This window comes from Vulpes lagopus, chromosome 7, assembly GCF_018345385.1.
Source record: "Vulpes lagopus strain Blue_001 chromosome 7, ASM1834538v1, whole genome shotgun sequence".
Classification (NCBI taxonomy): domain Eukaryota; kingdom Metazoa; phylum Chordata; class Mammalia; order Carnivora; family Canidae; genus Vulpes; species Vulpes lagopus.
The window spans coordinates 80,320,745-80,340,405 of NC_054830.1; the positions used below are offsets into that span (position 1 = coordinate 80,320,745).

The window sequence follows — 19,661 nt, forward strand, 5'->3', positions numbered from 1 at the left end:
GTTCACTGTCGGAGTCATGTTCACCTTTGGAGCAGAGAAGCAATATAAGAACATGCTCAGGGTAAAGCCATGATGAAAGAGTGAAGGAAAGATGAAAGCTAAATAAGTCAGCTGTGTCATCTGCTTCCCATCCAAGCATACTCTAAATTTACACAATCATTTGAAGTCACTCAGCATTGACTAAGTATGACCACAGAGTACAAAAGGCCTCAGTTCCAATAATATTCTTTCTTCTCTCCTGCATGGCAGAGAGAAGAAAGAATAAGAAAAGGCTGAGAGAATAAGAAAAGGTTGAGGGTCTCATAGCAGCAACTGTAACTGAGAAAACAGCAAGTTTTAAAGGAAGTGGTCTATGCAAGAGATGGTATATTTGTAGATTTTATGGGTCACCTCTCCATAGGTATGAGGTAGGCAAAGTCCAAAACATACACACAGCTAATACTCAAACTGTACTCCATGCTGCTTATGAGCCTGATTGCTCAGTATTACCTGCTTGCATGCCTGTCGACACTCCAAGGTAATAGCCAGTTCACAGCAGCCTAAGCCAACCCAGCCATCAGACTTCTTAAACACACCTTAAAAAACAAAATGTTCAAATTTTTTGGTCATAAGCAGTAACAAACACAGATGGTATGCCAAAAAAAAGTTAAAGCAGGTGTCCATAGGAAAATTAGCTCAGATAGCAGGGCCTCAAAATTATTAAGTCCCTCCTCCCACCCTTACCCCCAATGCTGTCACTCTTTCAGAACCCCCACAACATAATATCAGGTGCTTCGTTTTTTCTCTCTTCTCGCTGCCACCCTAATCTCTCTTCCGATCATTCTCACTCTTGGGCAGACAGCATCTCTAGAGGATACACAGGTTAAGAAAAGCAAGGAGAGCCCTTCCTCCCTTTAGACTGTGAAGCAGAGGCAAAGATTCTAAATTAACATGCAAATGAAAAACAGCATAAAGATTATTATATTCAAAATATTATATTTGAATACCTAGAATAGTATAAAACCCATGATGTAGTTTAGAAACTGATACTTAGTGAACAGACAGGAACATTTCCTGTGGGCAAGAACTGACTTTGATGAATACACTTAATTATGGGGCAAAATGACTATTCTGTTTCAATTTATACACAGCAGCTATTTCTCCAGCCAAATTACTGTGATATCAAAAGGTAATATAATTATCAAAGTATCCTAATGCCATTTCTTACATCCATTTTTGCAAGTATAAATGTCAATGAATGACTCCTAGGATAAAGTTAAGAAACACAAGTAATGATTATCTAAAGAGGAAAAACAGGGGATCCCTGGGTGGCTCAGTGGTTTAGTGTCTGCCTTTGGCCCAGGGCGTGATCCTGGAGTCCCAGGATCGAGTCCTGCATTGGGCTCCCTGCATGGAGCCTGCTTCTCCCTCTGCCTGTGTCTCTGCCTCTCTCTCTCTCTCTCTCATGAATAAATAAAATCTTTTTTAAAAAAATAAATAAATAAAGAAGAAAGACATATGCTTATAGGCATATGGTCCATTCCTCTTTATCTCTTTTCAGAAATGCCCCTTTGCCTAGTATAGCTTCCTCTAAATCTTTGCTGTTTACTATTCAGAATCACTCACATTTTAAAAATTGTTTTGAATGGAATCAGTATACGTCATAAATTCTGTAAACTTTTATACCATAATACAGTATATTGCTGTTTCCATACCCCTAGTGACCTCCTAGAAACTATTAAACTGTCCAAAAAGGGTTTACAATATTATGTGCAAAGCACTCCATTAGGTATTATGTGGCTATGAAATAGAGAAAATATATGCTTTATCCCATTATGTAGATTATATATATGCAATATATATATATACGTATTAGAGATATAAATTATATATAAATAATTCCAGGACATTAGGTAGAGGGATAATTGGGAGAATAAGCATGGATATGGGCAATTCCAAGAAGGCAAATAGTACAATTTGTTTGAAATACAAACTTCAAACAGTGTGAAAGCCTTTGGAGTTCAGAGATATATAAAATACACTTCCTTTTTTTCAAGGCACTGGCTTTAATCAGGACTGGAAGCTTTAATCCTGGAAGACTGTGAATGCCAGGCTAGAGAGTTTGGGCTTTATTCTGATAGAAGTGGCTATCCACTGGAGGGCTCTTTTTTTTTTTTGAAGGAGCTAGGGAGGACAATTATGAGATGTTGAAATACCAGATACAAGGTTGTTACAATATTCCAGCCCCAGAACACAATAACAATGGCTTGAACTAGGAGTAGAGAGGACAGATGCAAGATTTTACAAGAAGAGTCAATGGAGCTAAAAAGAAAAAGCCAGCAAAGATAACTTGAGGGATTCCAGTCTAGTGCCATTCATAAGATAGGTAGTTATGAGTTTGGTTTTTGATTTGTACTTCAGTCTTCACCAGGATGCAGAAATGCAGGTAGACATGTCTAGAAGTCGTGAGTAACAACTTGGATTTGAAGGTTATCTTTCCAGGGCTGATTAGTTAACAGTTCTGGGAAGGAAAGCAATTACCAGGGTAAGTGTGGAAATGGAAAGAGAAGGAAAGAGGAGGTAAGAGAGGATAAGGTCATGAAGCTAAGGTGAAGTCATAAGGAGCTAATAGTCACAATACCAGGTGCTGCAGGGCAGTCAAAAGTAGTAAGTACTGAGAAATGACCATAAGATTTAGGTACCATGAGATCATAGCACTCTTTCAAAGACCAGTTTCACTGAATGGTAGAAGTAGAGACAAGAGTATAGTTAATGATTGAGAGAATGAGAATAAATTATACATTTGAAAATTTGGGTGCCTACAAGAAGAAGTTAGGAACTCAAGAGGGATATATCAGGTTATAGGACAAAATAAGGATTTAAAGATTAAGTGCTAAATGTTATAATTCTTTTGCTTACCTGGCAAAGATGAATTCATACAACTCCAAATTTCAACCTAAAATTGTAATCACCAAAAGGCTTTTATATAACCAGTTCTTAAATATGACAATATCAGAAATTATGTATAGCTAATTTGATTATGTTTAGCTCTGTATAGTAAATATTCTCAGACTACATGAGTATCAAACAGTTATTCAGGGAAGAAAAAAATAAAACTGAGATGTAAAAATATTGTTTGCTCTTTTCCCATTTTCCCCATCTAAGAGCACTAATAATGAGTCTGGATACTCAGGATGCTTATTGGAATCACTGCTTCTAAGTACAAAACCAAAAATGTCTAGAGAGCAAGTAAAGGCAAATGTGTCTGTCAGAATTGTTTGATCAACTTTCCCCCCTCATGGGACACCTGGCTGGCTTAGTGGTTGAGCATCTGCCTTCGGCTCAGGGCATGATCCTGGAGTCCTGGGATCGAGTCCCACGTCAGGTTCCCCACAGGGAGCCTGCTTCTCCCTCCACCTGTGTCTCTGCCTCTCTCATGAATAAATAAATAAAATCTTAAAAAAAAAAAAACTCAAACCCACTTTTCCCCTCTCACATAATGCAAGCCACCACATCTAAACAAGTCTGTCTCAGGGGATCCCTGGGTGGCTCAGCGGTTTGGCGCCTGCCTTTGGCCCAGGGCGTGATCCTGGAGTCCCGGGATTGAGTCCCATGTCAGGCTCCTTGCGTGGAGGCTGCCTCTCTCTCTGCCTGTGTCTCTGCCTTTCTTTCTCTCTCTGTGTCTCTCATGAGTAGATGAATAAAATCTTTAAAAATAAGTAAGTAAGTAAGTAAGCAAGCCTGTCTCATGTCAGCTCAGAATTCCTTGGCCTGGCCCACCAGTATCTCAAACTCTGAGGATGGCCCAAGCACTGAAGCATTTTAAGTTACATGACTGAAACAGGCAAGCAATATATCTACAATACACAAAAAAATGAGAAGACAGGAATAATGAGAAGTCACACATTTCCCCTTATCCGAAGTTTAACTTTTCAAATTCAAAATAAACAGAAGATTTAGTTATTATGGTTTTCATAAAATTATCAAAATAATAAGGAAAATTCCAAATTCCAGAAAAACTATTATAATGAAATCTAAAGACTGTAATACATTTATATTTACTTTTATACATTATAGGATAAACAATAAAAGATGAAAGATGACATTCTACCTAGAAATTTGTATGATGATCTTTTTAAAGTACTCAGTTAAATCTGACATTTTAATTTGGTCATAAATCCAAATCACTTTGAAAATTTTCTTGAATCGAAAAGTTAACTTATTAAATGGCTTCATTTAGACAAAAGCTTCCATAGTTAAGTTAAATATGACCTACCATTGTTTCGGGGCAATAATCTGGGGCTCGCTGTAACAGATGCTTAAGTCGGGATTCACTTTTTGAGGAGAATATCTATTTGACAAAAAAAAAAAGAAAAGAAAAAGTTTTGTGGCATTTTTTCGTAAGACATAAGAGGTAAAATTTATTGTCCTCTATGTTTATCAGTTGTCTAGAATATTTTCCAACTTCTTTTTATATACTAAAAACCTTTGGAAAGATCCAAATTGAGCTGAGGTAACATCTCTTAAAAGGTTGGTTAGTCTGGCAAATAATCAAGAAGGTCCATAGCAAGTCTAGACCCTTTTCTAATGACCAAAAATGGAGAAAACCAGGCTACCAAATCTGTTAGAGGACAAAGGAGAAAAAGAAAGAAAACAGAAAAGAAAAAAAGAAAAGTTTATTGTAAACTGTTCTACAAACCGCTTTTAGTCAACCAACGACAATGTAAAACAGACTGTCATACCCTTGATATAACAAATCTGTGAATAGCATTATGGTATAAACTTCCATAAAATACCACTAAATGGAGACAAAGCCATTTTTAATAAAAATGCTAAGGAGTTGACAAGTTCATTCATCAAGCTAACTGGCTCTCTTCCAAATAGAATTTTAATTAATGCATTTATAATTTGATGTCTCAGTAAATTATAAACCATTATATATCAGATAGAACTTCATGTTTACCTGCAAATAGTCAAGACTGTGAAATCCATGAATGCTAAGGACAATGAAAAAGGATTTATCTCTAGTTAGTTTTAGTAGCCATTTTTCTCCCAAACTATCAACTATAATAAGTGACGAGAGCTAGAACATCACCATTTTGTAACCACTAGTGAATTAATGCACTTAGGCAATTATCAATAATTACTGTAATGTTAATTACAAAAAGAGACAACCAAACACAATAAAGTTACGAGTAAGACCTGCTGAACAAAAAAAAAACAAAACCAAAACAATACAAAATCTAACCTGAGTCTCAAGCCTCTGGACCTATCTCATTAGGTTACTGTTAGCCATGTGTGGTTACCTAAATTTAAACTTCGATCAATTAAAATTAAATAAAATTTAAAATTCAGTTCCTCAAAATCTTTTTCCTCAACCTCTTTAAACTCATTTCAAATGTTCACTTGACACATGTAGCTAGTGGTTACCATACTGGATCACACAGATATAGAGTATTTTCATCACTGCAGAAAGCTCTTTAAGATAACTCTGCTCCAGGGATCCCTGGGTGGCGCAGCGGTTTGGCGCCTGCCTTTGGCCCAGGGCGCGATCCTGGAGACTCGGGATCGAATCCCACGTCAGGCTCCCGGTGCATGGAGCCTGCTTCTCCCTTTGCCTATGTCTCTGCCTCTCTCTCTCTCACTGTGTGCCTATCATAAATAAATAAAATTAAATTAAAAAAAAAAAGATAACTCTGCTCCAAATCTACCTACCAATTACTAAGAAATAGAGAGGAAATAGTAACACATTAAATAATACCATGAGGTTGCAAATAGCATAATTCAGATTGTAAGAAACTTTACAGGATAAATGAATGACCAGATTTATTCAATAAATAAGAAAAGTCAGGAGAGCAGTGCTTCAGCATCCTTATGGTCACACCATCTAGGGGCCATTTTTGCTTTTAAAAGCTGTTGTTCTGGGATCCCTAGGTGGCGCAGCGGTTTGGCGCCTGCCTTTGGCCCAGGGTGAGATCCTGGAGACCTGGGATTGAGTCCCGCGTCGGGTTCCCGGTGCATGGAGCCTGCTTCTCCCTCTGCCTGTGTCTCTGTCTCTCTCTCTCTCTCTCCCTGTGTGACTATCATAAATAAATAAAAATTAAAAAAAAATAAAAGCTGTTGTTCTGACAGTAAATTTGCAGAAAACTTAATTTACCATAGTGGGTTTCTTTTTTCTTTTTTTTAAAGATACGTATTTATTTGAGAGAGTGAGAGCAAGAAAGAGAGAGTCTGTGCACGAGGTGGGGAAGGGTAGAAGGAGAGGGAGAAGCAGACTCTCCACTGAGCAGAGAGCCCAATGTAGGATTCAATCCTAGGACCCTGGGATCACGACCTGAGCCGGAGGCAAATGCTTAACTGACTCAGCCATCCAGGTGTCCTGCTATAGTGTTTGACATGAACTCTATCTATAGCAGCTACTTAGATAAGTTGAGTCACTGTCTTGTTTTATAATTAAAGAGTATCTTGAAAAATCTTTCTAAATTCACAATATTATTTGAAGGGTAGCTGGCTGGTTCAGTTGGCTGCTAACTCTTGGTTTCGGCTCGGGGTGTGATGTCAGGGTTGTGGGATCCAGCCCCTAACCCCACACTGCACTCCACACTCAGCAAGAAGTCTGGCTTCTCCCATTCCCTCTCCTTCTGCCCCTCCTGTGCTTGTGCATGCATGGGCTCTCTCTCTCTCTCAAATAAATAAATAAAATCTTTAAAAATATGTAAGTAATTAAATTCATAATATTATTTGAGAGAAGTTTTTTTTTATAATGTTTATATTTCTTTTTTTTTAATTTTTTATTTATTTATGATAGTCACACACAGAGAGAGAGAGAGAGAGAGGCAGAGACACAGGCAGAGGGAGAAGCAGGCTCCATGCACCAGGAGCCCGACGTGGGATTCGATCTGGGGTCTCCAGGATTGCGCCCTGGGCCAAAGGCAGGCGCCAAACCGCTGCGCCACCCAGGGATCCCTTGAGAGAAGTTTTAATTCCAGTTATGTAGCTCTATATATTTTAGGAAGTGACAAAATCTACATTATGGAAAACTCTTCAAAAGATAACTGAGGCCATTCGTTCTCAAGTGCCAAGGCCAAAACTGCACGACCAAGGTGATGAAATAAAGTCGAGACTTTATGAACAGGTATATTGACAGTATTTTGGTATTTCGCAGTTCTTTTTCACAGTCGCAGTTTCGCAGTGCCACTTGACTTCAAAGACTCAATCAGAAAAATTCAAACCTACACAAAAGTTTTAAGAGTAGTACAACACTCAGATAGTCTTCATCTAGATTACTCAATATTAACATTTTGCAACATTTGCTTTAACTCTTTCTACATATACAGATATTGTTATTTTGATGAAATATTTTGGAATTCATTATAGACATGATCATTTACTCCTAAATCCCAGCATGTTATCTCCCAAGAACAAGGACATTGTCCTATGTCACTGCAACACAATCACCATAAAATTTAGGAGCATAGCACTGATTCATTATTATTAAAGTTCATATTCTAATTTCACCAATTTATCTGAATAATTTCCTTTATAGTAATTTTTTTTTTAATTCCAGGATCCAATCCAGGATCATGTATTGCATTTAATTGTCATATCTCTGTAGTTCCCTTTTAATCTTCAGTTTTCTTAAAACTGACAACTAAGAAGGGTACAAACTGTTGTTTTGAGGAATATCCCTCAATCTGGGTTTGCCCTATTGTTTCCTCATGACTCAGGTTATGCATTTTTGATAGGAGTGCTCCTTAAGATGCTGGCTTCTTTTCAGTGCATTATGTCAGCAGACCTATATGGATTTGTTTCATTATTGGTGATGTTAACTGTGATAACTTGTTAAGGTGCTATCCAGCAGATTTCTCCAAAACAATTATACTTAATAAACAGTTACATACCCAATAGCCTCAACAATGATCATGTAAGCTTACCTGTTCACATACATCATGGCACATTTGATTATCCTTTGAATGATTACAACACAGTGCACCTAAGAGAAAAAATAAACACCAGATGTTGCCCACTATTAAATAAACAAGATAATTAAACTAAATCAGATGGCTACACAAAACATTTATTCAACAGATTACTATTATTCATTTTAACTCAACAAACTTTTACTGCATAACTATTACAAGCCAAGGACAGTACCAACTTCTTTGAGCACATGGTCCTCAAGAAACTTGTAGGCTAACAGTGGAGACTGTCACGTGTACTTTCTATGTGCTAGAATTTTACTAAGCTTGCTTTAAGCATTGTCTCATTCAATCCTTAAAATTGCCCTATAGGCTATGTTCTATTATTATACCTAAAATGTATGACTAAGTGATAAAAAGGTAGTGAATTTTGTTTGGGACAAGTTAAATTTAAGGTTCCTATAGGAAATCCAGATGGAATGGAAGTAAAGTCAGAAATCAAAGCCTGGATTGCAGGTAGAACCATAATGAAAGATCCAAGTTGAGTCACCTGCATAAAGGAGGTATAGGGAAATGAATGACATTGCATAGGTAGAGTTTCTAGGGAGAAGTCATCACAGAACCAAAGTTTAACAAGAAAAGACACTGAGATGGAACAGTCAGACAGGTAGGTCAGCCTTGGGCATTAGAGAAGAGGGAGTAGTTAGTGTCATGTACCAAACCATCTGGATTACATTGAAGATGAAAAAAAAGGAAATGAATTTACTAATTAGGAGATCACTTAGTAACCTTCACAAGGTACTTTCTATGGAGCTAGAAGAAATGGATGATATTAAGGAGTAAACAGGAGGAACTGAGGAAGTATAGACAACAAACATTGGCTCTCAGTAAGTCTGGCAGAAATGGCAGGGAAAGGGCACCTGGATGATGCAGTTAAGCATCTGACTCTTGGTTTCTGCTCAGGTCATGAGCTCAGGGATTGAGCCGGGGAGTAGGCCTCTGTGCTCAGAAGGTAGTCTGCTTGGGATTCTCTCATTCTCTCCCTCTCCCTCTGCCCCTCCTCTGTTGTCTCTTTCTCTTTTCTCTCTCTCTCAAATAAATACATAAATCTTTTTTTTTTTTTTTTTTTTAAAGGAGGGAAAAAGAGTAGTTACAGGAAGATGCAGGATCAGGGAAGGAAAAACCCTCCCTTCCCTTTTTTAGTTGGCCTTAGTCCCTGATTCCTGGGAGAAGACTCTAATCCTTGGAATTTCTAGAGTAACAGAGTACATCTTTGTTATGCTAATGAGCCCCCTTGCCGCCAAATAGTCAGGATGGAGACTGGCCAGAAAGATCAGCCATTTGATTTGAAGGTTGAGGCCTTGAGCCATGTGATAGCAGCCCAATCTCTAGCAAGACTGGGGAATGGAGATTGAGTTCAACCATATGGCCAACAATCTAATCAATCATTTCTATGTGATGAAATCTCAATGAACACTAGATACCAAAGCTCAGCGGTATCTAGTTGGTGAAGACACTGATGTGCCAGGGGGTGATGCACACTGATTCCATGAGGGGAAGGCACAGAAGCTCTGCATCTCCTCCCAGACCTCACCCCGTATGTCTCTTCATTTGGCTGGTCTTCCTGATTCGTATCCTTCATAATAAAACTGTAATCATAACTATAGAGCTTCCCTGAGCTCTAAGCATCATTCTGGTGAATTACTGATTTTGAGGTGGTTGTGGGAAACCTGGGTTTACAGCCAGTTGTTCAGAAGTGTGGGTGGCCTGGGTACCACCTAAGCTGGTATCTGGGCTAAATACTGTCTTGTTGGGGACCATGCCCTTTAACTCATGAAGTCTCTTCTAACTCTGGGTGATTAGTGCCAGAATTGAGATTCCATACATACAGTTGTGGCTGAAACAGAATATTGGAGAAATGAGGTGACTGCTGGAAGGGATATGGTTTTAAGAAAAGGCACTGAGTTTGGGGCTAGGGATTCAACAGTGAATAAATGTTACGTTCTCTGACTTTATCCAGGTTACAGCCTGATGGTAAAACAAAGTCTAGACAAGAGGAAAGGATATAAGGATACTAATAAATTAAGAGGGAAGCTGACATCCTTCATTTTCTCAGTGAAACAATTAGGTCTGAAAACAAAAAGGATTGAGGGTTTGAGGTCAAACTGTAGAGGTGTGGAGCAGTCACTTTGGAGAACACAGAAAGGAGACAACTATATATGCCTTTCTCAAACTTGTATTCTACTCATGAGTTGTTAATATTTATCCCTCAGGAGAAAAAGTTCCATGTTCAAACAAACTGGGAAATGAAGGATTAAAAAAGTTAAAGAGAATTCCTTACTGCAGCACTTCACAAAGCCTTTAATATGTTTATACATTACTAATCTTCCAAAAAGGGATCTAAGTAGACAGATTTCTCAGAACACAGAACACTTTTTTCATTCCACTTACTAACATTTCAGAATGCCAGTTTGAGAAACATCAAATTAGAGAAAAGGAAAAACGCTGCCAAGCAGCATTACAGACCAAGAAATGCATAGATGGGCTATAGAGATAAAAGGCAGGGACATGTTATTATTCTAGAGTGTACCTGATTGAAAAAAAGATACAGCTGGATTGATTAGGGGCTGTCAAAAGAGCAGAGATGAAAATATTACGTTTCAGGCAGCTGGATCTGATACAGTGGTTTAAAATATAAATTTGCAACATAATCTCTTCAAATGCAATTTATACAATTTCAGTACATAAATTAGATGAAAGCAAAGGTTTTTTTGATTGAAGGTAGGGTTTGTATTGGGAGAAAATGAGTGAATAGATGAATAAACAAAGAGCTCTTTAGATTTTACCAACAAGCTTCTTGTTCAAAACTGGAAATTGTTTTCCACAAAACAGTGACAGGGTATATGATATTATTGGCATATTCCTATATTTGGTTTCATAAAAGACTATTGCGGCTGGCTTTTCAATATTATTTCTATTATTTAAAAAAAGGTGGCTTCAGTTCTAACACTTTACTTAAAGATTCTGAAGAATATAAAAATTCCACTAAGTTTCAGAAGAAAAAAAGTCCCTTGCTTGTAAGGTTAGAGTTGCTTTCTCAGAAACTCTAATTCAAGGGGAGAGAGGGCAATAAGTCATAAGGCTTTCTCCCAATACCCCTTCTCCCCTACCAGGCCACACCATGCTCTCCCCATCTTCTAAGATTCTGTTATGTCCTCAGCCTCTTACTCATTAAAATGGGGAGGGCAGATAGGAAAAAGAAAAAACAAAACAAAAAAAGACTCTCTTGTGTGATAATCAAGTGTTCTTTTGAAGTGCTGTAGAAGTTGCCACTTTTTACTATTTTCTAACACAAAGGTCATTTGAGGGCAAAAAATCCAGCTGATCATGAGCAAAGATAACTCAGGATAACATATGGTCCCAATAAGCACAAGCTTAGCAAAAAGTAAACACTCAGGCAGACAAGAGTCTGATTTGGGCCTAGGGATCTTTGAAAAACAGTTTCTTGGAGCAAAGGTCTATTTAGAACAGAAACAAAATGTGTTATAATGAAAGTCCAGTAACAATGGAAAGTTTTATTAAAAATATCATTATAAAGGCCTATTTTTTTCTGTTTAATAGTTAAGGTCAAATTTATAAAGTAGTTACCCTCAAAGTTAAATTTTTAAAATAATTCTTTTTTCATTAAGAAACCTCAAACTTTGGAAAATAAGAAAAATGATCTATACTCCCACTGTCTTGCCAGAATCTATGTTGACATTTTGACATATTTCTTTCTAGTCTTTCCAAAAGCTTTCTGATCATTCTGACAATACGGATTACAGAGGACAGCCCAAAGTCTTCTGGTAATAACTCCCTTCCCCCTCCCAATGGAGCATTCCTCTGTAATAGTACATTTCCTCCCTCAAGAGGGTTGCCACACTCCATGAACAGGCTAGAGGACCTATGCTCCATCACACTTTCCATACCCTGTTCTTAACATTAGCCATTATTATATTGGTGCACATTTTCCTTCCTTTGAAAGAACTTTAAAAAATCTTTAACACTACATATTTTTCAAGAAATAAATGTCTACAAATAAACATCAATTCATACGGCTTCATCAAGAATAGGGAGAAGGGATTCAAATGGCAATTAATGTGGCAATTAAAGGTCTTTGTCTTTTTTAGAGCTATTAAAATGGATTAATTGGGTCATTTAACAATTAGAGTGCAAAAACCTCTCCAAGGCCTAATGTTTTTATATAAGACAATTAATTCTAGAAATGTTTTGTTTTTATAATTTGATTCTAATCTAATTTATTGTTCTTCAAGAAAAATAGTTTAAAATTGCTTATTCTCAAGAAGGGGAATTGAACCGATAAAGGTAAATTAGTTCAAAATAAAACTTGATGTTGACATGATGAAAATAAAAAGCTCAGGTGTTATCCTCACTAAAGATGTAAGGATGAGTGTCATATTTTGCACCCTTGTTCTAAGGGTCTATAATTATAAAATTAATAAAAACCAAAGAGATGGCTGAAGGCCATGTATACGGGCTTTAAAAAGGTATTAGTGCAACCTAGAAATATGCAAGCAGAATTACCCAATAATTAGAAACATCAAGGTTTGGCTAACAGCTTGGGCCAAGTGCGTACTAAAGATAGGCCAGCAAGCAGGAAGTACATGCTCCAGCCACAAGGGAAAAATGCAGCTTCTAAGACCCACCAGCACTTACCAAAATAAATGCCCTAATCTAAAACTAAAATATTCATGGAATTATAGGATTTTTTAAGCTAGGAGGAATTTTGCCACAGAAACCTCCTAAAATCTATAATTCAATTTAGTTAATGAAAAGCCATTCTTGTTTTTTTTTTTTTTTAAAGAAAATAAAGATTCCCCCTAATTAATTCCCCCTACAGAATTACAACAACAGAATATATGTATCCTACCACTATTGAAGGGGAGAAAAACTAAATATGAGCTGATACTGGAAAAAGTCAGTCTAATAAAAAGGATGTCTTTGGGATGCCGGGGTGGCTCAGTGGTTTAGCACCTGCCTTCAGCCCTGGGCATGATCCTAGAGTCCCGGGATCGAGTCCCACATTGGGCTCCCTGCATGGAGCCTGCTTCTCCCTCTGCCTATGTCTCTGCCTCTCTCAGTGTGTCTCATGAATAAATAAATAAAATATTAAAAAAAAGGATGTTAATAAAAAACTCATCTTACTTTTAATCACATTTTTGTTTTCAAAACAGCCTGGAAATTGACACTTTAAAAACATTTAAATGACAGCTACCCCTTCAACTTACAAGTACATTCCTGCAATTTTACATTTACTCCTTTAAAAATATATGTGTTTGTGTGTCTATACAAAATATATCATCATCTAAGGAAGAGCCAAACAGTAAAGGGATTACCCATATACCCACTACCTGGATTCAATATTGCTAACATTTCATCATACTGCTTTATTTATGTGTCTAGACATACTTTTTTCTGAGTCATTGGCAAGTTACAGATATCCTTCTCCATTGTTAGTTTTATACTCCAGTGCCAAAACAGTCATTTATATTCATTTGATTCTATTACCAATATGACTGCCAGACAGACCCTTCATGATGTCACTCTTCTAATAAAGGGCTCACAATGGCCTCTTGGTATTCCAATTTTAAACCTTCCAAGTCTTCTTACAACTTTACCTTCCCTGATCTTCTATTATTTTTTTAACAAGGAAAGCCTACATTTACCCTGAACACAGCATTCTGACTGAAATGTTTAGTGTTTTGTGCTGACCTAAATCCAAACACCATTCAAGGCTTGAATCCCACCTCAACTTTTAGTAAGACTTTCTCCTCCAATAACTCTAAACTCTTGATTTTTTGGCTACTGAAGGCCCTGATATTCTAGTCAGAACTGGCAACTTTAACATTTAAATTTTCTCTAATCACTGCATGTGTGTACTTATGGTATCCCCAATTTGACTATAAACTACTTTTTTTAAAAAAATATTTTATTTATTTATTCATGAGAGACATGAGAGAGAGAGGCAGAGACACAGGCAGAGGGAGAGGGAGAAGCAGGCCTCATGCAGAGAGCCTGATGTGGGACTCGATCCCCGGACTCCAGGATCATGCCCTGGGCCGAAGGCAGGTGCTAAACCGCTAAGCCCCCCAGGCATCCCTGACTATAAACTTCTTATATCCATTTAGCATACTGCTCAGCTCAAAAAATGGTATTCATTGGTTAATAAGTAATAATTTCCTAGTTACACAATGACTTTTATCAGAAAAAAGTACAAAAGTTATATTTCTCCCACTGGGGCACTTTTAGTACCATATTTCATATGGTGACCAATGCATAATTTAGCAACATCATATGAGGTTTTGGCCTAAGTCAAAAGATAAATTGGACCCAATCAAATACTCAGGCACAGAAGTGTGCAGCATAGATTCAGGCATTGAAGGTGGTGGGCCCTGAAGCCATAAGGTCAAGAAGAGGTAGAGCTAGGGAAGCTGAAGTTTTATGGTAGCCCAGAAATGATGAATAAAAAGAGGAAGCTGATTGGTGGAGAGTGGGAAATGCAAGAGATGCACACAGAAGCTATGAAGGGAGAGAGAGATGGTCTCTAATAGTAGTTTTAGCTCCTGGAAGCTTTCTAGTTCCCACAGCAGTCCCAAGGTCTGCTTTGCTGAATTTCCTACCTTTGGATTTCTGCTTCCCTGCTAGATGCTACATACTAGCCCCCTAATCCCGAGCTACCTTGGTTTCTCTTCCCTTAGGGGGTCAAAAGAGCCCTAACCTAGACATTCATCATTCTGAAACAACTAAAGCAAATGACTCTCCTAAGGTCCTCCCCAAAGAGGCTAATAGCCAGTATTTTTGCATAATTCCTTTGCCCATTTTATGCTGCAGGCCTCTCATCTATAAAACAACAAATCTAAAAGTATAAATGTCTGGTACCCAGTAGTATATTCCATGATCAGAAAGTTTCTCTTAATACTATACTTTTCTTGATGTCTTTTTCATATTATCTGTGTGCTTTACAGCATCCATATTATGTGCTACATACTTGACTAACCTACATTTTTCCTCATATATTCTTCAGATCTAGAATATAGATATGTACTAATACAACCACATAATGTTAGCAATGTAGATATATATATGAATTTCCTAATAAACAAACCCCATGAAAGCAGAAACCACGTCTATTTTTGCTTACCCCTTTATGCCTGGCACCTATCACAGTATAACAGCTTAACAAATATTTGCTGAATGGATTACTGACAGGTATGAAATGGACCTACAGCAGTTATTCCTAATATCCATTTTAAACATATATAAAAATGGAATTCTGATGCTCTTCTCGGCTCATCTGCCAACCTTCCTCCAATCTGCTCCTCTTCATCTTCCAGACTTCAGTAAATGGCATCATTTTTTAACTAAACTGCTTAAGGTAAAAATCTACATGTAATCTTTAATTTCTCTTTTATCTCCATCACCACTTCATTGTAATTCACCACTATCTCCTGCTTCAACTACTGCAGAGCGCTTCTAGTTGACCTGCTGTTACTCCCACCCTACAATTACTTTTTTTCATTCAGCAGCCAGGGTGATCTAAAATATAAATCAAAGCTTACATCTTTTACAGAACAGTCTATTGGTTTCTTTCTGCACAAGGAATAAAATCCATAATCCTTATGTGGCTTTTTGCAAGACTCAGTATTGTTAACCCTAGCCTGCTCTCCTGTTCACTATGTTGCAACCATACTGGTTCCTTCTTGCCTTTGGGTCTCTTCACTCTCTGGTCCTTATTCCTTTTTTAGACTTTCAGTCTACAGATTTTGTTTGTGAACTTTACCTTCTCAAAGAGGCCTCTCTTGTAATCAGTATGTAAAGAATCTCTCTCCCTCTATTCACAAGATTCTGTTATTAGCTGGTTTCCTTCACAGCATACTTATCACTATCACAAATCATTTTATTTATCTGTTTACTGTCTCTCTCCTCTGGTAGAATGTAAGCTCCTTAAGAGTAGCACTGTACTTAGAACAGTGCCTGACATATAGACAGCACTCAATATATTTTTTTTGAACAAATAGACCTTTGTAGGATGTTTTGCTCTTAAAAATCACATTTAAAATAATAGTGAAAGGGAATATAAGGGAAGGGAGAAGAAATGTGTGGGAAATATCAGAAAGGGAGACAGAACATAAAGACTCCTAACTCTGGGAAACGAACTAGGGGTGATGGAAGGGGAGGAGGGCGGGGGGTGGGGTGAATGGGTGACGGGCACTGAGCGGGGCACTTGAAGGGATGAGCACTGAGTGTTAATATGTATGTTGGTAATTGAACACCAATAAAAAATAAATTTATTTATTATTTAAAAAAATAAATAAAAATCACATTTAAATTATACAAAAACCACTTCCTTGACATCGTCACACTTTCTTCTAGAAGAGGCACACAGTGAAAAGTATGGTTATTGAGACTGCTTAAATCTATAGATATGAGACAGGACTTTTAGCAGCATACCAGGATAAACTGTCATATCTGGTCTATTACTAATCTTAGCTCTTTCCACAATGTGGGCCAAGATATGTCTTTGGGAAGAGAATCTGCTTTCTATTACTTCCCTCCAGATAGGCGTTTGCTTTTTCTAACTTAAAATTCACTACATTCTTTTTCAGGATCCTAGGCGGACTATTACATAATTCTTAAATGCCAACTTATTGAAATTTAGCCCTTAATGTTTCATCTTACCCTCTTTTGTACCATTACAAAACATCTTAAATAGATGCCATGACACATAGATCCTGAGACCACAGCATAGGGTCCCTATCCTATTACTTCAAAGAAAACATCAGAAATGGGGGGCAGGGGGGCAGTGCTGGGACTGGAAAGTACACTAGGATAGGAAGAGTGGCATTACTCTAATGTAGAAGGTAGAAGTTTGTACCCAAACTTCACAAGAAATAATAATCACTGAGCAAGTAATATCATTCCCTCACCTCCACCCCCAAGAATAGCAATAAAAATCCCTAAGAACAGATAAGACTTGTAAGTAAAGCCTTATACCAGAGCATACAGGGTACCCAGCCTTGAAAAGGAAAAAGAAGACTGTCTGATCAGGAATAAAAGTCAGGCCTTCGCTGAAACACAATTTAATACTGTGTTCTCAATTTTTATTTAGGATTGAAGAACATTCCCCACACTTCCTACAAATACACAATGGAAGCTTTTGTCCATTGTATTAGTCAATGTCCTTTACGTAAGGACCAGGCAATATATGCTTCCTAGAACTTAGTACAAGGGACAAACATGACTTTTGGATCAAACTTGGAATTTTTCTTTTTATCAAACGATCCAAACTGTATGTTGTCATGCATTTTTAAAGCTGGAAGCCTTTAGAAATTATCTAGCCCAGAATATTCTCAAGTGTTCTTTAGGTATCGTGAGCAAAAGGAGTTCCATAAGCAAACAAGCTTCTCTCTTTCTATAATAATACTGAGATATAAATCATGTTAAATTAATTAAACAAGGAGGTCATTAGACTGAGGCGGTTTTAATGCCTTGGTAGCCTACTTAAGCAAAACCAAACGTAAGTCTATAATGCCTCAAGGTTAAAAAAGCGAAACCTAAAGACAACCAATCAAAAACAGCCGGTTAGCCGTTCCCAATGAGGCTACCACTTAAGCTATCGCCAATCAAATAATTTCTTTGCTTTCACCTCTTCTCTATCAAAATCTTTCCTCTAGCTCTTGTCACCTCCCATTTGGAGCTACCTGATTCAAATCATTTTTTGCTCAAATAAACTCTTAAAATGTTTAATATGCCTGAGTCCATACATTAACAATCACAAACCATTAAATTCACCCTTTTAAAATGTACAATTCAGTTGTTTTTAAAATATTCAGAGCTGTGCAACCATCATTACTACTTAACTTTTCATTACCGTTAAAAGAAACTCCATACCTATCACCAGTCTTTTTCCCATTCCCCCAGCAAACAAGTTTCTTTACTACAGGAATCCTTGGACCTTTTATTGTAAATCTAATGTTTTGTGAATTTTTTTTTTAAAGATTTTATTTGTTCATTCATGAGAGACACAGGCAGAGGGAGAAGCAGGCTCCATGCAGGGAGCCTGATGCTGGCGGGACTCAATCCCAGGACTCCAGGATCACGCCCTGAGCCACCCAGGGATCCCCTGTTTTGTGAATTTATAAGAGGACGGTACAATGTGCAGTGTCTCCCAAACTTATTTAATAGCTAATATTGCAGTGCTTACTAGATGCTATTCTAAATTCTATACATATATTGCTTTATTAATTCTCACAGTAAAATCCATAAGGTACTATGTATAATAAATGTGGGTATTAAACGCACAAAAAGACTAAGGTCAAGTAACTTGTTCAATATTATATTCTTAATTACTCCACTCGAATGTCTCCCACAAAATCAACTGGTTGTGGGATGAGCACGGACAACCAGTATTCTATGGGCCATAGCTTTGGTAAGTGCTTTAGATCAACTTAATGAGAAAAATGGGGCCCAGAAAGGTCAGCTGATGGTAGCCAAGAATACACAGCCATATTCTCATTCTCTCTCCCTCTTTTGATGTCTAATTAACAGCCAAATTTAGAATCCAATTATAATTAACTATCTAATCCCAGGTTCCTGATACAACTCTCTTCCTTCTTAAGTACTCTGTCTTAAAAACAAACAAACTCTTTAACACTGTAACCTATCTTGTTGGGATTGATTTTGTTCTAGGCGTCTCTCCCTGTAGGCAATGCACTTCTCCACCACTTTGCACGTATAAATCTAATGTGTGTGCAATTGGGGGGCTCATTCCACTTTCCTCCCACCCTAGATGGATGCATGTCTCCCTTGGCATCAACTTCTAAAGTCCAGCACGCGGGAGACACTGAACAATTTCTTACCCGTCCCTGGTTTAAGTCCTCAGGAGCAAGCACACAACTCTCCTTAAGCCTACCAGCCTCCAGAAAGCAGGGTCTACTGAGTTTTAATCTGTCTCCCGCAGGAGCCCGGCGCTACCTCGGACTCACAGCGCAGCGCACCCGCCGCGGACGGCAGCAGAGGGGCAGGCTCTTCAGAGACTTGAACCTGGCAGGCCGTGGGGCCCATCAAGGCTCGCCGCCCGAGGTCTGCCCTTTCTGAACTGGGGGTCAAGTTACAATCACTGGCCAGGGCGGCGGTAAGGCGGCAGCACCTCGCAAATGCCATCCAGCCCTCGCGACGGTCCCGGGCAAAGGCACTGCACCCTCTTGGGACGGAGACCCGAAGAGGGTGAGAGAGAGAGGGTGAAGGCGAGGGCAGGGCCCCTGCCCCGTGGGTGACAGAGCAAGGCCTCGAACCCGGGTCACCGTTCCCGGTGCGGCCAATGTTCGGGGCGGAGACGGCGAGGGCGGGGACGGCTCCTCGCCCGTCCCGTCTCGGCGCCCTCGCCCGCCCGCCGGGGCCTCCCGACCCTGGGTCACCCTGCTTGGGCCAGGGCTGGGGGTCGCGCGCACCCCCGCCCCCTGCCTCGCGCCATCTTGGAGCGCGGAGGCGGCCGCCCTGGACCGCCCCGAACCGCTGCTCCAGCAGTTACTCACCCGCGCTGCCCGGGGCCAGGCCCCCTGCCACCTCCGCGACCCCCGCCACGGCCAGGAGAAGCAGCAGCGCGCCTCGCGGGGAGGCCGGGACCGCCGCCATGTCCGGGCCGGGGGGTCCGGAGCCGCGGGATGCTCGGACCCAGCCTGGCCGCCGCCGCTGCTCGCGGAA

At 38.9% G+C, this 19,661-nt stretch overlaps 1 protein-coding gene across 2 annotated transcripts in view; it reads right to left on the minus strand.

Moving 5' to 3' along the window:
• RECK (reversion inducing cysteine rich protein with kazal motifs) overlaps window positions 1-19,661 on the minus strand; it is a 95,738-nt gene extending 76,077 nt beyond the window's left edge. For both annotated transcript variants that reach the window (XM_041764079.1, XM_041764078.1), the window contains exons 1-5: window positions 19,493-19,661; window positions 7,914-7,972; window positions 4,256-4,330; window positions 2,899-2,935; window positions 490-575 (exon numbers count right to left, since the gene is read on the minus strand). In XM_041764079.1, the coding sequence (XP_041620013.1) occupies window positions 490-575; window positions 2,899-2,935; window positions 4,256-4,330; window positions 7,914-7,972; window positions 19,493-19,592 (357 nt within the window). In that variant the 5' untranslated portion in view covers window positions 19,593-19,661. The remainder of the gene's footprint in view (window positions 1-489; window positions 576-2,898; window positions 2,936-4,255; window positions 4,331-7,913; window positions 7,973-19,492) is intronic.